General features: G+C 40.7%; 2 protein-coding genes across 3 annotated transcripts; both read left to right on the top strand.

Moving 5' to 3' along the window:
• Positions 1-369: 369 nt before the first annotated feature.
• On the top strand, positions 370-12,500 carry rpgrip1 (RPGR interacting protein 1). Its single transcript, XM_077499630.1, has 31 exons — positions 370-717; positions 927-1,022; positions 1,091-1,144; positions 2,024-2,141; positions 2,241-2,446; positions 2,532-2,637; positions 2,705-2,839; positions 3,540-3,645; positions 3,711-3,734; positions 3,801-3,947; positions 4,025-4,098; positions 4,167-4,378; positions 5,836-5,921; positions 6,010-6,060; positions 6,140-6,313; positions 6,391-6,508; positions 6,589-6,752; positions 6,825-7,164; positions 8,193-8,353; positions 8,427-8,659; positions 8,740-8,855; positions 10,074-10,231; positions 10,304-10,360; positions 10,436-10,539; positions 10,944-11,010; positions 11,088-11,169; positions 11,256-11,329; positions 11,396-11,585; positions 11,669-11,753; positions 11,833-11,960; positions 12,047-12,500. Exons 1-31 carry the CDS (start codon positions 711-713, stop codon positions 12,262-12,264), a joined length of 3,891 nt encoding a protein of 1,296 aa, XP_077355756.1. The 5' UTR covers positions 370-710; the 3' UTR covers positions 12,265-12,500.
• Positions 12,501-12,560: 60 nt separating this feature from the next.
• On the top strand, positions 12,561-15,736 carry fam113 (family with sequence similarity 113). Of its 2 annotated transcripts, none has more exons than XM_077500235.1 (9): positions 12,561-12,683; positions 13,037-13,118; positions 13,269-13,348; positions 13,426-13,658; positions 14,439-14,589; positions 14,657-14,897; positions 14,970-15,023; positions 15,231-15,368; positions 15,461-15,736. In XM_077500235.1, the coding sequence occupies exons 2-9, from the start codon at positions 13,046-13,048 to the stop codon at positions 15,553-15,555; spliced, it is 1,065 nt and encodes a 354-aa protein (XP_077356361.1). In that variant the 5' UTR covers positions 12,561-12,683; positions 13,037-13,045; the 3' UTR covers positions 15,556-15,736. The 2 variants fall into 2 exon arrangements, with proteins under 2 accessions (XP_077356361.1, XP_077356360.1); XM_077500234.1 differs by having other exon boundaries at positions 12,577-12,881.
• The last annotated feature ends 322 nt before the right edge of the window (positions 15,737-16,058 follow it).

The raw sequence follows: 16,058 nt of genomic DNA, 5'->3' as shown, positions 1-16,058 counted from the left end.
CGTTCATGAAGGACTGCAAAAATCAGAGAATAATAGCTGCTGAGAGACGGTTGTCCATTCATTTGGTAATCAATTAGTTGATTAATTTTGATACCAATAATTATTACTGACCTGTAGTTTACAATGGGTGTTGTTTCCTTTGTTTATAGTGTATACTAGGGGTGTTAAAAATAATCGATTCGGCGATATATCGCGATACTACATCGCGCGATTCTCGAATCGATTCAATAATCGTCAGAATCGATTTTTTTTATTTATTTATTTATTTTTTTTTTCGGTATCGAATCGTGACCATTCGTATCGGGATTAATCGGTATCGAATCGAATCGTGACCTGTGAATCGTGATACGAATCGAATCGTCAGGTACTAGGCAATTCACACCCCTAGTGTATACTGTATATTTTTATATCAAAAGTGGAATGCCGGTCATATACAGTATGTGATTACTTCCAATCAAACCTGTTGCAAGTTTCACCTTGAGCACAGGCCCCAGAGCAGCTCACGACTAAAAATGTCTCTGCTTGATGCCGCTAAACTGACCTGGGAGCACACAATGTAATCTGATTAGTGCACAGGCAGGATTACCCACAGAAGCAGATGGAGCCGTGAGGTGGTCTTCAGGTTTACTTAGCCAATGAGAGCAGGATGAAGATGGATTAAAACTCACATTGACCAAGCGGAATGTTTAGATGTCTTGGAATTGTTGCCGATGCAGGGTAAGTTCCAATATATCCACTTTGCTATGATTTTGTCAAGTGAGGTCAACAAAATGTCTCATGTAATAGGATTACATGACTTAAAATACTCTTATTGAGTGTGGTTTTGAGCATGTACAGCAATGAGTATGTTTTAATACTGTTGTTGTTAGTCACAGTCTTTAAAAAATCAACCATCCAGGTACTTTATGCTGGTTGACTGTGTATAGTTGGTGTGATGTCGCCCATGGTGGACGAGACTGCGGGGGACCTCCCAGTAAGAGATGTCGGTCTGACGAAGGGAGGACTCATGCCCACTCTCCCAGGTTTGTTCCAATTTGTCCAGCTGAGAGGTTTCAAATGAAAGGACTGCAAACATGTCTTGTCTGAGCAGATGCTGTATGTGATGTGAAACCATGGAAGAAGCATCATGTCATGATTTCAAAAGGTGAGAGCACCTTAATGCTAAAAACATTTCAGGTCAATTTGATCCAACTTTCTGGGTTGTTTTGTACTAGACGACCCATTTTGTTGTTGTTGTTGTTTTTTATATATATACAAAATGACTTGTTTTTGTTATTTTTTTTTATACAAAAGGCCGATTTTTCAAAAGGCCCATTTTTTCATGTTTTCTTGTTTTGCGCAAAAAGACACTTAAAAAAAAAAAAATTATATATATATATATATATATATATATATATATATATATATATATATATATATATATATATACTAATGATGATAATAATGATATTGATATTTTAAAATGTTTTTTCAAAACGACCCATTTTTTTTTAATGCAATGAGACCTTTTTTTGGGGGGGTGAAAAAAAAAAAGAACAGTCCAATATTGGGGTTGGTTTGGTTTTATACAAAATGTGTCCATTATTTTGGGTTGTCTTGCACAAAACAACCTAATTTTGGGGGGATTGTTTATACAAAATAACCCACATTTTTAGGGGGGTTGCCTTGTACAAAATGACCCAAATTTGGGGGGGTTGTTTTATCCATCCATCCATTTTCTTAACCACTTTGCTCCTCACAAGAATCGCGGTGGTACTGGAGCCTATCCCAGCCGGCTTCGGGCAGTAGGCGGGGTATACACTGAACTGGTTGCCAGCCAATCGCAGGGAAGGGGGTTGTTTTATTAAAAAAATAAAAATAAATAAATAAAATAAAAAAAAAATAAAAAACGGTGCAATTAACCAAGCAAGTTGGGTCAAATTGAGTAAAGTAGTGAATCGGCTCATTTCTGACTCAACTGTTTTTAGAGTGCAAAACTTATTTCAAGGTTTTTATCAAGTAATGTTCTCTCCCGTCATTCCAGATCCTCAGCGGTTATTTCGCCTCCCCAGGGAGCAACTGGAGGATCTATGCCTTAACATGCAAGAAGAAAATGTTGTCCTCAGAAAGCACACACGAGCACAGGAGCAGAAGATGCGCAGGTGATGTGCGATAGTCAAGCACAAAGCAATACGTTAAAAAAAAAGGTCTCGAAAACATAAGTCTCAGGTGGTCTGAGTAGTTCATTTTCTCCCCAAAAGAATGTCTACTAGACTGATGCGTCTCCGTCAGGCGGGGCCGGGGTCCGGCAGTACCAAAGAGAAAGACATGGAGGACGCGCTGCAGGAGTTGGAAAGTCGCGTGGCCTCACTGGAGAGTCAGAAAGTCATTTTACAAAACAAACTCGGCCTGGCCAAGCAGCACATTCTGGATCTTGGGGGTCGCACGCAATACAAGTTCAGCAAAGGTGTGCTATTGTTCTGTACGGAGGTGCTCCAACCAGTTCAGAGTAAAAAGACACTTTAATCGTTCGGTCTTTCTTCTCCCCAAAGGTACAAAAGGTACGGAAGTGGATGGAGGAGTTAGTAGGCTGGCCCACACAGCCCCGCCCCGCTACTGTCCCCCAATGGAGGACACCAGAGGAGACATGGCTAAATTGTATGTGAGAAATAAAATGAGAACGTAATAGTTCATTCACCAATCGCCATTCCACATCTTCTCCCAGAAATGTGAGCGAGCAAATGAGAGTAATGGAGCTCCAGCTGACCGCCCAGACCCTCCGGGAAACACTCCGAGATAAAGAGAAAGAGATGGACGGAACATTGAAAGAGATGAAAAGGCAACAGGTGGAAAGGCACAGGTGAGGACAGCATGAACATCGCGATAAGATTTTGCTAAGGTTGAATCGAGATGTGGAAATTCCACACATTAAAATGTAGAAACTGATGAACTATTTTGGATTAAGGGTGAAACGTCTTCAAGTGACTAGACATTTGCAATTTCTGGAGAAATTGCATATGATTGCTGAATGAAAAAGTATGGAAGGATGTTGCATGATGTGCAATGATGCTAATTCACGTGGAATGATGTGACATGATAAGGAATGACGTTAATTGATGTGAAATGAGAATAAATGTGGATTTTTATTGGGTGTGTTTGTGACTTTGAATTTTTTTTGGCAAATATTTTCAAGGTGATTTGAATGAGCTGAATGTTTTGAATTTCAAATGGGAATGATGTGACTGTTATGTCGAATATCCCTTTGGGAGTGAGTGGGGAATTTGTGGTTGAAAATGTTGAATATGTGGAAAACTGTGCATCTTGGGAATGAAAAAAGTAATAGCTTGCAAAAATGTGAATTTTTGGAGTGTTGAAATTATACGGATGTGAATTGTATGAATTATGTAGAAGTAGATTGATGTCAAAATAATGTGCGGAAGAAAAATAAGATTGTGTGACTCACAGTAACCTTGAATCTAAATTTGCAGATCGCCGTGACGTGGATGATTAAAAATCTACACGACTACACTAAAAATGTACTTTTCTACTTGTCCGCTCAGGATTAACATCCGAGAGAACGTGGACGTCATCTCTCTCCAAAAGCAGCTTTCTGAGAAGAGCGCCACCCTGAGGGTCACGCAGGAGAAGATTGTCGATCTGCAACAGGTGCGACGCTTTCGGCCACATCATGAGGGACAATATCGATACATCATCATGTTCTTTTTTTACAGGCCTATGAGAACCAGCTGGAGGAGGTAAACACATACTTCACCATCTTACCGTATCCTCGTATTCATTATTTAAGCATTTTTCCTTTCCAGAGTCAGAGGTCTCTTCAGGAAAGCCAGACTCTTCTTCTAGAGAAAGTGGAAGAGCTGAGTGAGCAGCTGAAGCAGGAGAGGCACAGAGCTCTGACGTTGGAGGCTGAGCTGACAACTGCCGGTCTGTCTCTACAGAACCTGGACAAGGTCCGTAGACCCCAATGACCGGGTAAGTTCTTTTTTATTGCATATGCCATTCAACAACAGGATTATTTTTCTTCTAGCTACAAGAGCGTATAACAGACCTGGAGGGAGAGAAGGATCGAATAAAAGAAAACTACGACTCCCTACTTGAGAGGTAACTACAAAATATATTCATGCCACTTAAAATGCTTCATTGACATTTGTTTTCTCTCGCTCCCTTAGTACTTTATCGACTTACGCCAGCCGTGACGGCCACATGGACAAACACAAGGAGGTCAACGTGCAGAGGGAGGAGCCGGAGGACGACATCTGCAGGATGGACATCCAGATCCTGGCGGCAACGCTGCAAACTGAGAGGGAGGAGCGAGGCAGACTGCAGTCAGAGGCGGAGAAGCTCAGACAAGAGAAGGAGATGCTGGAGGGGCAACATAATGGTATACTGACATATTAGTAGATAGTTTTCATTGTTGTTTAATTTAGTCAACTATGTAAGGATTCACGTATCAACGCTCGGAATAACTTTTTCTTTCTCGGGCAGTTTTGATAATCAAGGACTTCATTTGAAGAGCAATTTTCAAATTTTTGCAGAGCAGTTTTTCCCAGGTTAATTACAGAAACCTGAAGCAAAGAATTTAATTAAGCAACAAATATACAACAATAGCTATTACCAATTAAATTGGCATTAATTCACATAAACAACCATTTTTATTTCTTAAATTCACTTTGTGTTTAGTAGAAAAAAAAATCAATTTGAACTTAGTTCCGAATGGGTTAATTTCCGATTTCAGAACTGTTAGCTGTGTGACTTAGTGAATTAGACAAAGTTGAGTACTGCACACTTCTGTGAAAATTGTACTTGATCACCCAAGCATTTAATTTTGGTGTCGGTGTAAAATGTTATCGGGCTGCCAGATTGTATCGGGGTCGCCTGCAGATGACGTCACGCTATAGGATTGTCCGCAAATTGTCCGTTTATAATTGTTCAAAATAACAAAATGTATAGACTAAAATTGTAACAACTTAAATACACCTAAAAATATAAAAGCATGATACTTTAAGAGTGGAAAAAAAATAGCTTGTAGTGCCTTCATGCTTGCTGGTGACATCAATACAGCAGCACTAACGAAGTTAGCTTCAGTTTGGTTTCTTTATTAGCTGTTCACAAATCAATCACAATAACAAAAAACAGTCTTAATGATAATCGGAACACATTAACAATCTAAACTGACAATATTTGTCACATCCGAAACAATTATTTTGTGTATCATTTAGTCAATCTATTTGATTATTTATTCAATATATGTTTTCGTTTATATTCTTAGGTTTATTTACGTTTTTACGATTTCAGTCTGTACATTTTGTTATTTAAATTACATCTTTAATATTTTCTTACCAACGTTTGACATCAACTGGATAATTTCCAGCCAATCCTGTAGCAGGACGTGTTCGTTAGGCGACCCCGATACGATCTGGCAACCCGATCACATCTAGTACCGACACCGGTATTTCGTGATTGCATGTTAGGTTAGCTTAGCAGTTAGCATAGCTTCTCCATCTTTCCTTGTCATCCTTTGGTGACAATACTTGTCAGAAGTGTTGCTTATTCACTGCTGGGCTCAATGATTACTGACTTAGGAAAAAATATGCCACATGTAGCCGCACTATCTGCCAGCTGAAGCTCATTTGTTAGCTAGCTAAACTGTTAGCTAAACTTTTTGGGACAGTCTTGGAGGTTCAATTATTGGGAAAAATCAGTGATTCTGTTTTGCTAATCATTGTGTGTTGATGCTAATTTTGACTCACAAATTGTGATGCAAAATCACTTATTTCGACCCTAGCGTATAGAAACCCACCGCTTACTCGATACAATAGCGTCTTTGTTTTTGTGTAGTTGAACTAAAACACCTGGAAGGCGAGATTCTTCAGTACAAAGAACAAATATCCTGCCTGCAGAACAGATTGGACTCAGTCACTAAGGTTAATAAACACAGAAATGATGCACAAAACACTAGCATGTCATTGTTTGACCTCTCTGAAATGATTCATTCTCAATCTCTTCATCCAGGAGTTCGACATGAGCGATGAAGAGCTCAGCGAAACACTTCTACAGATCAAGGTGGGGAAGCAAAGAAGATCTGTTTTCGTCTAAATGTTGGCCTTTTACGTGAGCTTTCTTGTCTTCCCACATGGAGCAGGAATTCCGGATGCAGCAGGAGAGCAGGGAGGGTTTGCGTTTCCTCGGGCCTGACGACGGGAAGGAGGACGCCGAGCTGACCAACATCCAAGCATCACACGCCGAGACCGTGCTGGAGTTACAGAAAACCAGAAGCCTCCTTTTACTGGAGCACCGCATCAGTGAAGACCTTCAGGTGCCTTCACGCCCTCAATATGACTAAGTCACAAAAATCGCCCTTTCCGACTTATAACAGAATGTTTCTACATAAAGGGCGAGTTGGACACAGTCAAGGAAAGGTTGGAAACAGAAAGGGAGCAGGTGAGGATGGCAATGGCAGAGAAAGACAAAGTTTTAACCAAAAGAGCTCGCCAGGTTCACACTTTACAAGGTACGAATCATCTAATGTGTCACGTTCAAATCTTCATTTCATGGAAAGAAAAATTAAATTGACCTGTTTGTGTCCTGAAGCCCAGTTGAAAGCATTTGCATACAGTACGAAAAATCACAAAGGGACCATGCCAGTACAGTACACATGGCCATCGGGAGACCAGGAAGTAGTCCCGGCCTTTGAGGAGGACATTTCCTGTGCTCCTCTCAGGCTTGGAGAGTCCCTACTAGAACTTCACATCAAGGTAAAATAATACTTGTCGTGTTGTGTTCATGGCTAGATGTTAATGATCTAATCTGCTGTCCTTCTACTTCAGGCTGCCACCTTCACTCCAGGGTGCCTTCAGAATATGAGCAACCTTCACGCAGGCCAAGCTGAAGACATGGTGACCTTCTGCACCTACAGCCTTTTAGACTTTGAAGTTCACTCCACTCCTGTGGTGGTGGGAAGCCAGCCAAAGTATGGCTTCACCTCCCATTACGCTTTGACAGCCCGAGATCTGGGCAGGCTGCAGGTTCAGGCCGCAAGGGTCAGAGTGGAGCTCCACCAGGCAATTGGGGGTGTCCGCTTTGTGACGCACGGAAGTGGTCACTTGTCCCTCATGGGGGCCATGGAGAGGAGAGGAGAGCGCACGAATGGCCGTGTCAACATCACAGGTACACAGAAGGTTAGAATTTGAATTAACTATAGGGATGTTCTATCCAACTTTTTTTTCAGACTTTTTATACATAAAATTTATCAAAAAACATTGACAAATAATTTTAAAGAAAATCCTAATATAAATCCCAATATAAAATTTTTCCTTAAAGCTGCATGAAATCAATGGCAATTTTCCGTTTGTTCACAAAATACATATTTTGTATGGAACATACAATAAAATGAATTTTAATAATTAAATAAATGAAATGAAACTAACCATACAGCGGCCAGAAAATGTCCCAGTCAAAATGTGTTTGTATATGTGATTCTTCATGGGCATCTGTCATACGTGTGCTTTTAGTTCCTGAAAACGGCCACAAGAGGGCGGCAGTGCGTGGTTGCTTGCGCTTCACAAATACACAATGTCTAAAAAAAACCCAACTAAAATTAATTAAAAAAATAATAATAAAGCATTTTATAAAGTTCAAAATAAAACAAAATAAAGAAATAAAGCATTTTAGAAAAAAAATGGTACAGTTGAAAAAATATCTTACGGCCACAAGAGGGCGGCCAATGCTCGTAACGGCTGCCATCACGACTGCGTGGTTGCTTGCGCTTCACAAATACACAATGTCTAAAAAAACAATTAAAATGAATAACAAAATAAATAAAATAAAGCATTTTAGAAAGTTCAAAATAAAACAAAATAAAGGAATAAAGCATTTTAGAAAAAATGGTACAGCTGAAAAACTATATTTCGGCCACAAGAGGGCGGCCAATGCTATAGTAACGGCTGCCATCACGAGTGCGTGGTTGCTTGCTCTTCACAAATACACAATGTCTAAAAAAAACAAAAAAAACAACTAAAATAAATAATAAATAAAATAAATCACTTTAAAAATTTCCAAATAAAACAAAATAAAGACATAAATCATTTTAGAAAAAATGGTACAGCTGAAAAACTATATTTCAAATTGGATGTGCGCAAAATGTGTCACTTTTAATCAATTGATTTTGCGACCTTACATTCTTGTCTCTCGTCAAGGTTCTGAGGGGGAAGTAGTTGGTATTGTGGAATTCTGGGCGCGATTGTTCCCGCCTACAGAGCCCATGGAGGGCATGGCGGCAAGAGACAACGACAGGATCACAGCAACACACACAATACCTACTCACGTCACCCTGGGCTGGCGAGAAGACGGCCACGCAGTAAATATGATCGGTTAATTACAAATAAATAAATAAATCCCATCTGTGACTTGTCACTTTCTGCCCCCAACAGGAGTTGTACGACTACGGCGGCGGGATCCCCAATGAGCTGCTGCTGCTGCTGGACTGCTGTGAGGGTCTCAGTGGGCGATGGCCCGGGCTACTTCCTGATGCATACCTGACCTACAGGCTCTACGACCTGCAGCCACACGTGTCCAAAACAGTCCCGGCCACTGCAGACCCAGTCTTCCGTGACACTGCCAGCTATCCACTTGCAGTCACAGCAGATGTGTTGCGCTACCTGAGGTACACAGTGAGAATGATCTTTCATATTTAAGATGGCTTTTCGGTGAAGTGTAAAAACGTGTTTTCATTCAATCGCGCAGGTCGAGCAGTCTTTGGGTGTATGCGTTTGATGATAGCGATGACCAGATTCCGCCAGCCTACTTGGCTAAAACGCCTATCCCACTGAGAACGCTGGCTACGGGCAAGGAGATCATAGGTGTGTTCTCTTGGAAAGCAAAATATATTCAGGAAATTCATTCAGAAATCCAAAGGGATCTTGTTCTTTCAGTGAGTTTTTAAAGATACAAGCTGGCAATTAACATCAATATGTTCCTTTAAGCAACAGATATGTGAAGGTAAATGAAGATAATATAACATTTACAGCAATATGTTCTTTATCCTCTGCGAAGAACATTCCGAACCAAGAATCCAAGAGAGGAGCTGAAGCTCCACTTAAAGAGATACTTGACTCATTGAGCCATTTCCATCATTAAAAAGTTAATATTTTGTCCAGAATGAATTTTACAACTTCATTATTTTTCATTTTGAATTAATAGCTTTTAAATGATACTTGACTCATTGAGCTATTTTCAGCAGTAAAAAGTTAATATTTTGCCTATAATTAATGTGGTAACTTCATTAATTTTCATGTACAATTAGTACCTTTAAAAAGTAGTTTTTCTACTTAATGTCGACTGATGATGACATCACCTGTGCTGAGACAGCCATGATTGGTCGTTACCTACTTCCTCAGCACAGGTGATGTCATCATCAGTCGACAGCAAGTAGAAAAATTACTTTTTAATTAAAAGTATTAATTATACATGAAAAATAATGACAAATTCATTCTGGATAAAATATTAACTTTTCACTGCTGAAGATTGTTCAATGAGTTAAAGTATCCCTTTTTAAAAACTATTTTTTTCCACTTGCTGTCGACAGAAGATGTCATCACCTGTGCTGAGGAGTTGGTAACGACCAATCATGGCTCAGTTTGCTAACCAAACCCAGAAAACAGGTAAGCCGTGATTGGTCGTTACGTACTTCCTCAGCACAGGTGATGTCATTTTTAATCGCCAGCAAGTGGAAAAATTCGTTTTTAATTAAAGTTATTCATTGTACATAAAAAAAAAAATAATGAAGTTATCAAATCTATTCTGGAAAAAAATATTAACTTGTTACTGCTGAAAATGGTTCAATGAGTCAAGTATCCCTTTAAATCTTATTTATCTACAATACAACATAAGACAAATATGACGACTATTTAAACAAAATGAAAAATAAAACAGTTGAATGTTCTGCGTGTAATTCATATCTTTGTTATTGTAAGCGCAAAGGGACCAAAAATCAGTTATCAGAGTTTTATTGTGCCAAATATCGGAACCAGCCTCAAAAAAATCCATGTCAGTGGGACCTAAACCTTCCTTATTTCCAGGTGATTACGTGCTACGTGATCCAGCCGGGGGTCCTCGGGGCACGGTCAGGGTGCTGATTAAATGGAAATACCCATTTCAGCCGCCAGCGAATGCCAGCGACCTGAGGCGGGAAGAAGAACAAGTGTCACCGAGGCCCATCGCCAAGCCAAGAGTCAAGGTATTATTCTTTCTTTCTGCTGACATTTGCCAAATGGATGTGACTCTTCCATATTTGACTTGTTTCCACCAGATGCAGCAACTTGGATCAGGAGAACACAAAACAAGACAAAGGAAGACAAAAGCTTGTGTGAGGTTTTATAAGCATGACATCGGGGTACGCTAACGGGGTAATGCTCATGTTCTGAATGCTCTCTGTTAACAGCCTGCATCCGACGACATAAAACCATTCGGCGCCAAGCGATCTGGCCTACGCGACAAGGGACCCCCAGTTGCGTTGACCATGTCGTCTGATCTACCAATGTCAAAGTAAGTTACACTTACATGGGGAAGTTAATCCAAATGTGTTGTATGCAGCCCCACTAGTCGAAACACGGTGTTCTGCTTTTTATTGCGTTTGTGGAATATGAGAAGTAAAATCCACTCATTTTTGCCCGTCTCAGAGGGCGGCCATTTTGCCACTTGCTGTTGACTGAAAATGACATCACAGTTGCTCAGGGCTCAGGTTGAGTAAACAGGTGAGCTGGGATTGGCCGTTACCTGAGTGACAAAATGATCTCTTGAGATGGATAAAAACGGGTGTATTTTGCTTCTTAACTTATATTCCATAAACGCAATATTCATCAGAATGCCGCGTTCACTTCCTCTTTAAAAACATAATGGGGTATATGGACACCTCAGCATATCACAACTCTCTTCATTGAACCCTTAAGATCTCCAGAAACAACTTCCAGAGAGTCTCCGCTGAGAAACAGCTCTGCTAGTGAGGGTGGTACTCTGGTAGGAACCCGCAGGAATTTGGTCAAATAATATATAAAATCGGAGAAAAATTGGATGCACTGTGTTTTGATTTTCAGAATATTCCTTCTGTGGATGTGGTGTCAGTGGATGAAGTGGAGGAGCTGGAGGAGGAGAAAAATGAGGATAGGAGTGAGAGCGGTAGGAATAGTCTGACTTTTGCACATTGATCTCATCAACAGAATAGTGGAAAGTGTTTAATTTTTTCTTTATCTACTGTGGAGCAGCTGAAGAACCGTCAGAGTCTTCGGATACTACAACAAGTGACCTCATCATCCCATCCAAACCAAAGAAAAGACAGGTCAAATTAATCTATTTAAACCCTTTTCAAAGAATCCCATGGTAAAATCAACTTCCCTCCCTTCAGGGAAACAAACTGAGAGTGGAGATCCTGTCCTTGAGCTTTGAACCCTCCTCGCGCGTGGCGCTAGACAACTCGGTGCAGCGCGTCTACGTGGAATATCGGCTGCTGGGCGTCCCCATGGAGACCACCGAGACGCCTGTGTCCCTCCGCAAGCCCAGAGCTGGGGAGGAGATTTACTACAATTTCACAAGAGGTGACAGCAGAGAAAAATAATGACTGTGTGTGGATTTTAAGTGTTCTTTTCGCTGATGGTCAAATTCCTCTCTTGCTCTGAAGTCATCTATGTGGATGGTTCACTGTCAGCGCCACTCAGACAGTATCTATACACCATGGTGGAGGGCAGTGACCCCAATAGGCGCTGGTATAGTATCTCACGTTGTTTGAAAACTGTCGATTTTCTTCATGTACTGGATTCCTTCACACAAATGTTGGCACAACAGGTTAAAGTTCACAATTGTCAGCGAGCCGATGGATGACGACGAGGAATGCGCGGATGTCGGCTATGCTTTTCTGGATCTGCAGGAGCTGCTGCTGACAGGAAATGATGTCATTGAACGGCAAATTGACAGTAGGCGTTTCTTTGGCAGTTTATGAAGCACATTGCGTTGGATCTCTCGAGGAGGCCTCATTGTTTCATTTGCATGTTTTCTCCAGTTGTGCGGGTGGATGAAGAGCAGGAGGTGATTGGATTCTTGAAAGTTTCACTGGAAGCAGCGAAAGCCCTGGGCGGTATTTACAAGGAGTTTCACCGGCCAGAGGATGCTGAGGACAGCAAGCATGAAGAGGAGGAGGAAGAGGAGCAAAGCGACAAAAATCACATTAAGATCATAGAAGATGATGACAGTGATTTCAAAATCACATTAAGATCATAGAAGATGATGATATTGATTTCTAAGCACACAAAAAATGTGGTGTACTGTATACTTGATTCCTGTTGGTTAGTGTACTGTGTATGTGACTGAACAGCAATGAACTGTTGAAGCTGTTGTATTGGTTATTTCAGTGCTACATAATAAATACTTAAATTTCAGCGCTAAAGAGGATACTCAAACTCTTTCTTCTAGTATTTGTATGGCTGTGCTTGATCTGAATTTAATAAAAGTGTAAAACAAAAATAAAAAATAAAAATATCCAATGGAGACGACGTCATGTTATTTCCAACGGCCCTGAACGCTTCACTCGTCAGCTCAGTTTTTGAATGATCACAGTCGCACCTGCTGTGGTTTTTCCACTGTGATAAGGAGTGGGCCAGTGGAGCTCCGGAACGTTAAGGTGTTTGGCGGAATTTCGTGTACGTTTGAATTTTTGTTTTATTTTAGTTTATTTTATCTTGTTTTATTTTATTTTATTTGTTTGCACTGAAGCTCAGGTAACTTTTAGAGTCATACCACACAAAACTGTCGTTTGTGTACATAAGGCGGCAAAAAAAAACCTACGAAGCTAACATTTTAAACTAAGTTAGCTTCCCCCACCACCCATTTCTGCGATGGTACGTATCATTCATACTATGTTAGCATTGATGCTAATAGGGATAAACAATAACGGTCCATTTATCATACTTTTTTGCTCTAAATTTTTAATTGTGGTCATGAATATTAAAATAAGTTTTTATTGAAAGAAATCTGGGTTGTTTTTATGATAAAGAAACACGAAATGAAGTTTGTGAGACACCAGCATGTCAGCCAGCTTTTCCACAATAAGTTCATTGTGGTGATGGGAGACTCTAGTAAGTATTTTTACTAAATATTCATATTTTTCATCACGTATAAAATGAGTGACAAACATGAGAATAAAAGGCCAAGACTGAGAGGCTTGGCCTTAACTTACCAAATTCATCTTTGAAGAATTATGTCGTTTGTCTCCCTATAATCACCAGTTCAGCGGTCTGTCTACAAGGACCTTGTCAAGCTTCTACAGAAGGATGACTATCTCTACGTGACACAACTTAAAAGAAAGGCAAGCAATCACGAGAGATGTATGGTATAACTTGTGTTTATGGTCCCAGTTTCTCTGTCATATCTGTTTTTCTGCAGGGTGAGATAAGCTTCGAACAGGACTGCCTGGTGGAAGGAGGTTGCCTGAGCTGCATGAACAATGGGACGGCATACCGGGAGGTCAGGCAGTACCAGTCCCCCCACCACCTGGTCCGCTTCTATTTTCTGACCAACATCTACTCTAACTACATGAAGAGCATCATGGAGGACTTCCGCCATGGGTTGAAACCAGATTTGGTCATAGTCAACTCCTGTCTTTGGGACATTTCAAGGTAAGTCACAGACCTTATTGTTAAGGTGATTTAATATCCAAATCTTCTGTTTCAAGTTACATCTAATAGCACAGTTTCACATAGTTTTGCTTATAGATCTGATAAAAATCTTAAGATCAGTTAAAAATAGCTAGAATTGATCTTTTGCACATTTGGATCTTTATGAGATTTTAAGTAGAGCTATTATCCAAATTCAAGAAGTGGGAGTGTGACAAAAAGCACTTTGAAAAAGTAATTTATTGAAAACAAACTGAAATAAGCTGTTCATCATCATGGCCATTTGCAAAAACTTCCCTGGCCAACCATCCCCAAATGTTCGTACCCAGCTACCGTTTGACGACCCTGCACCAGTATCAAACTTGGGACATTGAAAGTTGGAAAAATGTTTTATTCTCTGACGACTGTAACCTTGATTGTCCAGATGGCTTCCAACTTGACTGGCATGCTAAGGAGATCCCACCTGAGATGTTTTCGGCAAATTGCATTTTTTGGAAACTTTTTATTTAATTTATTTTTGTTCTCGTTTGGAGAGTTTGTTTTTTGTTTTGTTTTTTAATGAGGCAACATTTGATCAGCAGATAAACAACCTCTTTCAGTTTGTTTTCAATAAATTATTTTTTCAAAGTGTTCCCACTTCTTGCTTTTGCTTATTGTAGCTCTACTTAAAACCTCATTAAGATCAAAAAGTAAATTCTAGCTATTTTTCAACTGGTCTTAAGATTTTGAACAGGTCTCTATCTCAGCCATATTACCAAATGCTTTCATTGAACCTCTGTGTAGGTACGATCTAAAATGGGTGGATGGGTACAAGGTCAACCTCAAGAGTTTCTTTGAAGAACTGCTTGGGATCCTCCCAGAAGAAAGCTTGGTCTTATGGAACCTCACAATGCCCCTGGGATCTTGCATCAGAGGGGGGTTTCTGGTTCCTGAGGTACAGTAAAACAAAATTACGTAAATTAAGTGAGGGCAGCCGCTATTGTCGCTCTCCTCCAAAATAGATCTCGCACAAGGAGGCCCAGCTGCGTGACGACGTGATCGAAGCCAACTTCTACAGCGGAGTCCTGGCTGAAGCCTTCAAGGTGGACGTGCTGGATCTCCATTTCCATTTCCGCTTCTTCTTGCAGCATCGCACCCGCGACGGCATCCACTGGAACGCTCTGGCCCACCGCCGGATAAGCACCCTGCTGTCGCTGCATGCCGCAGAAGCCTGGGGCGTGGAGCTGCCAATTAATTCCCTTGGTGACGACAAAGGCACATTGCGAAAGGGGGCTGGATTTAATCATGTTGACACACTCCACTTTGTTCTTTTAGTGGACTCTTCTGTTGGTCATCACCTGCCGGGCCTGGAAAGTGCTAGATCTGTTGGTAAGATACACACTGGAGCCAAATTAGTATTTTGTTCTGTTAATACAGAAAATATGTAAAATGGTGGCTTTCTCTTGATTATGGAGGAAAATATAATTCACGGTTCACGTTTACCAAATTCACCTCTCTGCATTTTTTTCCTATGCAACCGATCCTCAACTGTTTGTGCTCTTTTTAAAATGCATGTTCGCTGTGATTCCCTTCCAGTGAGGCCTCCAATAAACAACCGTTTGCCTTATCCTCCCCGTGATGGCTATATAAACTTTGAAGTTCACGCACCACCAGACCGGCACGAGAATGCTGCTTACCACATGCCTTATGCTCATCATTGCTCACTTCGAAATGGTATTTAACACCTGACAATGACCCTCTGCTGCTGCCTGGTAGACAGGCATGCTTGTGTGTCCACTCATCAGCCCGTGTTCTACACGTTGCAGATTACAACGGGCCCAACCCATATGTGATGAAGACAAGGCACGCCAGATACCAGTACATGCCGTACACGCTTCACAGGCCCAATCCGCATGACTAGACTTCTACGAGGTGGACCTTTTTCTTATCCGCATGAAATTTCTTACAAGGAGCAGAAAATGTTCATTCTTTGGTCAGTTCTCCACTTGTAATGAATTCTTAGCGGAAGTTTTAGATTGTTAATATTGTTCATTAGCTTTTAAATTCAAGTTTTATATTAAAGATGACCTTCTATTATAAGCCATTTTTTCAGTTTCATACGCAACATGTCAAAATGAGTCTGTGACCTGACACACCGACAAATTCACACACATTCATCAGTAGTACACTTATGGCGGCTGCGAGGTCACGCAGTGTCCAAATGACAACAAGAAAAAATATGAATGCATAAAAGACATAGACCCACTCATTTGTTGGCACTACTCCGTCCCCTTCAAGAGGGCCCGCTGTGCAGCCGTGAGGTGGAAAGCGTCTGGTGCACTGTTGCTGGGAAAAATTTTGCAGACAGCCGCTAAATTTCATAGTCTTATTTCTATATTGCGGCCGCGGGCAGTATTCTATTTT

This window comes from Festucalex cinctus, chromosome 16, assembly GCF_051991245.1.
Source record: "Festucalex cinctus isolate MCC-2025b chromosome 16, RoL_Fcin_1.0, whole genome shotgun sequence".
NCBI lineage: Eukaryota > Metazoa > Chordata > Actinopteri > Syngnathiformes > Syngnathidae > Festucalex > Festucalex cinctus.
This window is presented reverse-complemented; position numbering and strand designations above follow the sequence as displayed.